Source organism: Sinohyriopsis cumingii, chromosome 3 (genome assembly GCF_028554795.1).
Source record: "Sinohyriopsis cumingii isolate HCF-2022 chromosome 3, ASM2855479v2, whole genome shotgun sequence".
Classification (NCBI taxonomy): domain Eukaryota; kingdom Metazoa; phylum Mollusca; class Bivalvia; order Unionida; family Unionidae; genus Sinohyriopsis; species Sinohyriopsis cumingii.
In genome coordinates, this window is record NC_142963.1 from 116,166,948 (window position 1) to 116,176,536 (window position 9,589).

Genomic DNA, 9,589 nt, shown 5'->3' on the forward strand with positions numbered 1-9,589 from the left:
AAGATAAAGAAATCATGCGCTGATAGACTCACTTCTGTATTTTTTCTTCTAACTGACTAACGTATCATAGGCAATGGAATGTGATTTCTTTTCTAGAGTATGGGGTAGCCCTGAAATTTTTTTTTTTGGGAAGTTGAAGCTATGGCGATCGCTTAGGTTATAAGATGACGGCCTCCTGTGACGACAGGCTTTCTCACAGGATAAGGTCTGCTTCTTCGGAAAGAGAAGAAGAACTCTTTGGTGTCGATAAAACTGTTAACAAAGCCTCTGCCAGGTTCATGCTGCTGCTGCTGTTGCTGCTCTCTCTGCTGTTTATGAAGTCTGTGCTTCTCCGTCCATTCTTCTTTCTCCTTCTTGAATTCCTCCTTGAAGAGCTCTTCTTTCAGGTCTTCAGTGACTTTCAACATTATGATATTGTCTATCTCTTCAGGTCTCGGTATCAGACTTGTCATGACCCTATGCAAATTCACATAGGCTTCGTTCAACTTGGCTTATCTTGAGCACATCTTCGTAGGAAGATGAGTCGACAATGGATGGACAGACTGGAGACACAACACAACACAACAATTTTAAATTCAAAATTGTTGTGTTGTGCTGTGTCTCCATTGTCGACCCATCTTCCTACGAAGATGTGCTCAAGATAAGCCAAGTTGAACGAAGCCTATGTGAATTTGCATAGGGTCATGACAAGTCTGATACCGAGACCTGAAGAGATAGACAATATCATAATGTTGAAAGTCACTGAAGACCTGAAAGAAGAGCTCTTCAAGGAGGAATTCAAGAAGGAGAAAGAAGAATGGACGGAGAAGCACAGACTTCATAAACAGCAGAGAGAGCAGCAACAGCAGCAGCAGCATGAACCTGGCAGAGGCTTTGTTAACAGTTTTATCGACACCAAAGAGTTCTTCTTCTCTTTCCGAAGAAGCAGACCTTATCCTGTGAGAAAGCCTGTCGTCACAGGAGGCCGTCATCTTATAACCTAAGCGATCGCCATAGCTTCAACTTCCCAAAAAAAAAAATTTCAGGGCTACCCCATACTCTAGAAAAGAAATCACATTCCATTGCCTATGATACGTTAGTCAGTTAGAAGAAAAAATACAGAAGTGAGTCTATCAGCGCATGATTTCTTTATCTTGGTTAGAAAGTGTGACTCTAAGTTGTTCGTTTCCGTCGCTTATCAAAATTTTAAAAATAGTAATGTTCTGTAAAAAGTGAATGAGTGTTTCTTTTAGGTCTGTGCGTTTTGTTTTCTTTTGTTGGTGATAATATGGATAATGTAAGTTCGGGTACAACGAAATTTAAAGAATTAGGTCCAGAACTCGGTGTGGAGGGAAGAAATATACGCAACAGCAGCGGGAGCAAGAAATGCAGACCTAGCCAGTTAGCACTCCACCCACCTCGAGAACACAAATAACAGCTGGTCAACAGCCGACTATACCTAACAAACAACCCGTCCCGGAAAGAGTGGTGGCAAAACAAAGGTCCAATTATGTTACACAAACGGTATGGCAAACTCAAATGTAATTATCGGAGGCACTACGTTCTTTTCTCACTCCGATACTACAGGCAATCTCAGCTGAAAGAACAAGCACAACAACAATAACAGCGACAGACACCATAGCAGCGGATTTGAAACTATCTACCTCAACTGAAGAATTAGTATCAGAACCAGAAGAGGAAATTGAGGCGGTTGAGGAGGAGGGGGACGCTGACCCTCGTTGAGAAGTACACCGAAATGGGGCTAGATCAAGCATTGTATGACGTCAACATAGCAGGGCAGTTTATTACAGCCATACAATACGTTGCCTACAAATCTCTAGACACCTTTAAACCAAGACCTTCTCAATGGGGATTAGGGGTCAGAGTTCTTCCCCAAGTCTACAGACAAGCCTACACTGGATACCTCCTCAGTCAACTGGTAGAAACCTCTGCTTACATTACCGCCCATCATGGCTACGCATTTCCTGATATCAAGAATCATGAGACTAGGAATGCGGGAAAGAACGTGAAAGCAAAAGAGAGACGTGTTACCTTCTAACAGAAAAAACAGACTTTTTTTTAGGGCTCCAAAAGATTGCTTTTTATTAAATAGGGAACCATATTTGGCTTGGTATCCCTCCTTGACTAAACTATTCTCGAAACAAACTTGACCCATTGGAACACCACAACAAACTTAATTTTTTAAACCTAACAGTGACCAAACTGGTATATGTCGCTTAGACATAATAATTTAAAATAAGATCAGTATGGCTATTTTTATGTACACTAAGTACTAATATTAGACAGATATGTTAGGAAGTAGGAAATTTAACAGACTCGTTAGATTTGAACTAATTGCACAGGTGGTTAACACATTATTGGTACCTTTTATTGTCCATTAGCAAAAACGGGACTTGATTTGAAATAAGTACGGGCTAGCGTTTTGGTGAGTACTTAACATCCATGGCTGTCTTGCTGAGCACCTTTTTCCTCCTTTACCACGCTCGGACAGAAAAATGAGTGTGTGGTGAGACAATTCCCACTCATGTTTAAAGTCTTTCAGTCAGGTTGTTAAGGACTAGTTAGTCCTACACCTGAGTGGCTAAATTTAAAAATAGTCTGTGAGTACATAAAAGCCTGGGGGATGAGGCTCTCTTTCCTTCCCCAGGAGTAATTAAAAATCACGCGGTGCGTTATTAAACCAGTGATACATGCTCCATTAGAGCGAAAATCACTTTAATTCAAGTAAGCAGGCAAGCAAGTTCGGGTACCGTCTCTAGCATTCTTGATGACACCAACTGTCTGGGTTATTTTCTTTCTTGCAAGCCCCTATGTTCCACTTCTGTTTGTGATAATAACTTGTGATACTTCACATTTTCTAAAGTAGAAATCTTTACAAGCCGTACAAAATACAAAACTTATATGACTTTGGCTTTTGACACTTGCACAGACTCTTCACTTTATAAGTGTCACGAGAAAATTGTATATCCAATTTTTACCATTTTCAAAAACACGCACACACTTGCAGCTTGACCAGAAATATGTATATCTTGTTTTGTGGATAAGTCACAGACAAGTCCAAGCATATATAGGTGGTTATGAACGTTAGGAATATCCCCTCCTTTTTTCAGAAATATCAAAGCTTGTATGTGCATTTTCCCTTTTCCACTCTATATTAGTGCTTAGATTTGTTCCAAAAAAAAAAAAAAAAAAAAAAGAAAAGAAAAAAGAAACGAAATAATTTTGAAGAAAAAGAAACAACTGAATTTTGAATTCAGGTTTCTCTCTGTTTATAATTTTTTTCAAGTTGACGGTGCATGACAGAGTACATTCGCCTACCTTTCCAAAGTGAGAGGCATTTCTTCACATGTCATTGCCTTTGTTAAATTCGGTTTCATTGGTTAGTTATCGTTAATCTTTAATTTTTTTCATGCATTTCTTTTTGATAGAAGATTTAAGGCTTTCTATTGTTGTAACGGTATTTATGTTGTTTGGTCTGTTGATGAAATTATCTATAGCAAAGTGCTTAAGATTTTTCAGTTTTTTTATTATTTCAAGCCCTACAAAAGGAGACCAAGTTTGTCTTCAAAGACGATCGAAACTCTAAATTACACAGGCGTGAAGGAAAACATCGTTGTGTTTAATCTAATCATGCTTGCCGTATCTGTTTGTGTTTTAGAGGTCATATTTCTTCTTAAGTAAATACACGCATCAATAGACAGACAGATTGGGTCATCATCCTTGAGTTTCACTGTACTTTCGGTTCTTTACTTCATACAAACCCCAAATTTATTAGTTTGAAAAAGAAAAGATAACATGCCCCTCAATACTGTAACACGTCTGTTCTGACTCTACCGATGTGAGTGTTTATGTCGAAATGTTTAAGTGAAATATAAAAAAATTGTCAGCTTGAAAACGCGAACCAATACTGTGACGCTCAGTATTTTGATGTGGTAAGAGGAAATGGTACAACACACACAAAGAGGGCTTGTAAGTTCACATTTCAGTCTGTCTGCACTGTAATGGTAACAACGCAAGAACATAGGGATTATTATGCCACACAGCCCTAGAACAAAACAATGCATCACCCGTTGTAAGCCATTTCATTGGCTATACTTATTTTCTTACCGCGTTCGCTTCGAATTGACTTAAGTAGCTATTCAGACAGTGACGAGAATGGCCATGCTTTACTGGGTCTATCCTATAGGCGAATTATATAAAAAAATATTTTTAAAAATTAAACTAATGCACGAACAATCGTACCATGGGCGATCCCATGGAAATTGAGTCCGTCTTATTGCAAAATACATCAACATTTAATTTAACCGTGCAGATCGCTAGAACAAACCTCTGATAATATACATTTTGAAAAGTGTTGTGTGACACGGATCGCCATTGTCGCTTGGTGTCTGCTTTCTTGTTCGAAAAGAGATCGTTTCGTCTTGACTATAAAAATCTAATTTGACTAAGTTTTACGCACTACTTGAACTCACACATTTACGTTGTAGGTGTAAGCCGTCGTTCTCAGTTTTCTGGAAGTTCGTTTTTGCGTTTCTCAGATGTGATACTATTTTTTATGGACCGAACGAAATTTCTTTTGGCGTGAATCAGGACTCGTGGTTTTGTGTCATAATTGGAGAGCATTGATTAAAGCTCAGTTATGTCGTCTTCGAAATCGCTGACACGGATTTGAACTAAAACTTCAGGTTTTGTGTGAGGCGATACGGTACATCATTGCTTTTTACTTCCTCAATGAAATCGTTTCATCTTATTGCAAAATTACATTTGACTAGGTTTCATACGCAGCAGGTCCATGTATATAAGGAGAGTGTCTTAGCGTCAGAGTATTCATTCCGCTCTCAAACGATCAAGAAGATGGAAGAGTCAGCACAGATCGACCTGCTGGTCAAATATTTGCTAAAAGTCATACGAAAGCATAATTCACATGCGAAAGTGGCAACAAAACTTACTCTTTTGGTCGTTGATTTGATGAGAGTCATACGAAAGTGTGTAAGTGCTAATGAAGTTTGCTATATCTGCAAAGGTAAATGGGTATTTGTCTCCAGAATACCTGCTTCGTCTAAGAAAGAGAGACAAAAGTCAAGATACCTAATATCGTTGTCAGGAGAAAGGACACTGGAATTCAGAGTGCCCTACGAGAAAAGAGAAGAAACAAAAACAAGACGAAACAGAGAAGAGGGATTCAGAAGAAGAAGAAATTGAAGATGATGAAGAACTTGTGCCAGTAAAAACATGGAAATGGAAAAATTGACAATGTGAGCCGATGCGTTGGCCCTGATGTGAAATTTCATACTACCTTCTAAAAGAGAATAGACCAGAAAGAAAACGTAAGTGTCTCTTGGTCTTGACATTGTATAATAAGGATGGCGTGTTTTGGTTTTACTCACACTTTATGAAATTGTGCTCTTTCACCTCTCTCTATCCCTCTGGATCATGTTTTAGTTAGAATTGAAATGGAAGGATGTTTTCCTTCACGCACGCTCTTTAGGCATGCAAGTCCGTAAACAATAGTCAGTCTATTCGTCCATCATTTTGTGTCTTGATGTTTCCTAAATCACACACTGATGCCATAAAATAACGGGTTAAATGGGTTTTGTAGTGTTGGGAGTGGGGGTGGGTGGGGTGTAGGTGTTTGGCAGAGTTGGTCATTGCAGGTGAGGGCTTAGGTGCTTTCAAAAAACCTTTTCTTCTTCACTCTGTGTTGATGGAATATAATGGGTTATTTTCTTCACTCTCTGTTGATAGTATATATAAAGGGTTATTTCTTCACTGCGTGTGGATAGTGTATAATGGTTTTCTTCTTCTTCCCTCTGTGGTGTGCGTGTGTGTGTGTGTGTGTGTGTGTGTGTTCGCGTACGTTGTGTAGATCGCATATTTGGTTGTTTTTCTTCTTCTTCCTCCCGAGTGTGGATAGTATATTTGCGGTTTGTATGCGTTAGCGACGTTGTGTGGATAGTATATTTGGGGTTTGTATGCGTTCGCGTACGCTTGCGTGGATAGTTTATTTGGGGTTTGTATTATCTCCCTTCTGTGTTGATAGTGTATTTGGGGTTTGTATGCGTTCGCGTACGTTTGTGTGGATAGTTTATTTGGGGTTTGTATTATCTCCCTTCTGTGTTGATAGTATATTTGGGGTTTGTTTTTTCCTCTTCCCTCTGTGTGTGTGTGTGTGTGTGTGTGTGTGTGTGTGTGTGTGTGTGTGTTCGCGTACGTTGTTTAGATCGTATATTTGGTTGTTTTTTCTTCTTCCTCCCGAGTGTGGATAGCATATTTGGAGTTTGTATGCGTTAGCGACGTTGTGTGGATAGTATATTTTGGGTTTGTATGCGTTCGCGTACGTTTGTGTGGATAGTTTATTTGGGGTTTGTATTATCTCCTTCTGTGTTGATAGTATATTTGGGGTTTGTATGCGTTCGCGTACGTTTGTGTGGATAGTTTATTTGGGGTTTGTATTATCTCCCTTCTGTGTTGATAGTATATTTGGGGTTTGTATGCGTTCGCGTACGTTTGTGTGGATAGTTTATTTGGGGTTTGTATTATCTCCCTTCTGTGTTCATAGTATATTTGGGGTTTGTTTTTTCCTCTTCCCTCTGTGTGTGTGTGTGTGTGTGTGTGTGTGTGTGTGTGTGTGTGTATGTGTGTGTGTTCGCGTACGTTGTGTAGATCGTATATTTGGTTGTTTTTTTTTCTTCCTCCCGAGTGTGGATAGTATATTTGGGGTTTGTTTTTTCCTCTTCCCTCTGTGTGTGTGTGTGTGTGTGTGAGTCTGCGCGCGTATGTTGTGTGTGTGTGTGTGTGTGTGTGTGTGTGTTTGTTCGCGTACGTTGTGTAGATCGTATATTTGGTTGTTTTTTTTCTTCCTCCCGAGTGTGGATAGTATATTTGGGGTTTGTTTTTTCCTCTTCCCTCTATGTGTGTGTGTGTGTGTGTGTGTATGAGTCTGCGCGCGTATGTTGTGTGTGTGTGTGTGTGTGTGTGTGTGTGTTTGTTCGCGTACGTTGTGTAGATCGTATATTTGGTTGTTTTTTTTCTTCCTCCCGAGTGTGGATAGTATATTTGGGGTTTGTTTTTTCCTCTTCCCTCTGTGTGTGTGTGTGTGTGTGTGAGTCTGCGCGCGTATGTTGTGTGTGTGTGTGTGTGTGTGTGTGTGTTTGTTCGCGTACGTTGTGTAGATCGTATATTTGGTTGTTTTTTTTTTCTTCCTCCCGAGTGTGGATAGTATATTTTGGGGTTTGTTTTTTCCTCTTCCCTCTGTGTGTGTGTGTGTGTGTGTGTGTGTGAGTCTGCGCGCGTATGTTGTGTGTGTGTGTGTGTGTGTGTGTGTGTGTGTATTGGTCTCTGTTTGTCCCTATAAAAACTCACTTTATCCCTATCAGATACACTCTACCTACCTACCTGCAGTAGCGTGTATTCAGGTCAGCCACTTGCAACACTGTTGACATTTATCCCCTAGTGTTCAGTACAGTGACGTCACTGACGCTGGAAATTTTGAGACTATAAATATCGAGTTGGGGATTTCCACATTTTGTAGCTATACATATATACTAGAATTCATAAACAGGAACGTCACTCAAGCTGAGGCTATAAAAAGATAGTGGGATTTTCCAAAGGAAAAACCCACAAGTTGGAGCTATAAATAGATAGTGGGATTTCATAGGAATTTCAGCTGATTATAGATACATAGGCATTTATTCACGATCGTCACAGAAGTTGATATTGTAAGTAGTTACTAATTTTATCCATTTTAGTCTAAACCATTGTAACTTAATTTTCGGGGATATGTTTATTTTCCTTTAAATTCTGGAACAATTTCGTCATTTTAGCGTTACTTTTAGTCACATCCATTTTGTCGTTGAGCATTTCCTTGATTATAGCTATTTATAGCATCATTACAATTATGCAAATTTTTGAACACCCCAGCAAGATTTCAGGTCTTGGTAATGCTTTATATATAAATCTCACGCTTGTACTAGTGTATGTATGTTTCTGTCTCTGTTGTGTTTGACCCTCTACCATCATTGTCCCTAGACAATCCCACCATGTTCAATTCCCCTTGACGCTATACAGACCCACCATGTTCAATTTCCATATGTTCAATTCCCCTTGTCCCTAGACAGACCCAAACTCTATTCCCATGTTAATTTCCCCTTGTCGCTAGACAGACCCACACTATAGTTCCATGTTAAATTCCCCTTGTCGCTAGAGTGACCCACGATTTCTCTCCATGTTAAATTTCCATTGTCCCTAATCTGACCCAGGGGTCTTTTTAATGCTAAGTCCCATTGTCCCTAATGTGCCCCACATAACTACTACTATATATTTCAACAAAATATATTTAAATTTCCAAACGGTCATCCCTTGGTAAAGTTATTTGACTTTATCAGTTACTGACCCCACTGTTTGATTAATATCATTACACACACACACACACACCCACACACAGTGTGTGTGTGTGTCTGTATGTGTGTGCGCGCGCGCGTGTGTGTGTGTGTGTGTATTATATGGACGGTGGACGGAGAGGAGACAACAGGCGAAAAGTCAGTTCAGCCTCTTCGTTTTTGTGAAGTATTGCAAAGTTAACAGTAGTTATTCGGCCATGTCCCACAAGGTGACTTCCACTGAAATTCAAGAAAATGAACCATAACAGATGCTTTGTACATCTGTGTTGTGCCATAGTTAATGCTTACCATACATAAGATAGTTTAGGTTTAGGCGAATTAAAGCACCGAACTTTATGTTTAAGAAATGTCGAAAAAAAACCAAAAGCAAATATATATGGAAATGAATTAGTGTGCTCATACGTACAAGGTTTTGTCGTTTACTCTGATTTCCTTTACTGCAGAGACCGTCGTGCGCCAACTTCAGAGCCACAGAGACTATGTTATACAAGCTGTGAGAAATGGTAAAAATGGACTTGCAGCAGATACAGTTTCTGATACAGCCATGATTCATACACACAAACGCGCGTGCGCCTATTATTTACAAAATAATGAAGGACAGGAACATGATATTGGATTAACCGAGCATCAGGTTAACATTAAGCTACTTGTCTTAATTTCTGTTTTGCATGTTGAATTAATGCATCTATTCTCCATGAGCAGCTAGTGTGATAAGGATATGGATATTCGTAGTTACATGGTTTTAAAAAAAAAATGTATTTTCAAACAGTTGCATGTAGACATAACACTTGCCAAGACGAAAAGAAAATAGGCAAAATAGAATTATTAAGGGTGTGTGTTTCATAAATCTCAAACAGAGATGTTTAAAATGCTAGACGATAATGGTACATTCTTTTAGGAATTGCTTAAATGAATACGGCTTAATAGAAATATACATTTACTCGGAGGCGCGAGTGTGATGATGATGTTATTATCATTATTATTGTCAGGGCCGACGGGGAAAGTAGCAACTGGGGATATATTCCCGGGGCTCGGGCCCGCTAGGGGGTCAGGGCCAAACAACACTTTTTAATTTATAAAAGAAACATTTTGTTTGAACAAGAACTAGGAGATGTCCTGATTATTATTATTATTATTATTATTATTACTTTTTCGCACTCACCGATATCACCAAATTATATTTGTTTTTA

General features: G+C 39.1%; 1 protein-coding gene across 1 annotated transcript in view; it reads right to left on the bottom strand.

Moving 5' to 3' along the window:
• The window catches only part of LOC149803656 (ragulator complex protein LAMTOR3-like), a 75,706-nt gene extending 66,739 nt beyond the window's left edge, over positions 1-8,967 (bottom strand). The window contains exon 1 of the mRNA XM_089953419.1: positions 8,806-8,967. Coding sequence (XP_089809545.1) covers positions 8,806-8,952 — 147 coding nt within the window. The 5' untranslated portion in view covers positions 8,953-8,967. The remainder of the gene's footprint in view (positions 1-8,805) is intronic.
• Positions 8,968-9,589: the final 622 nt, after the last annotated feature.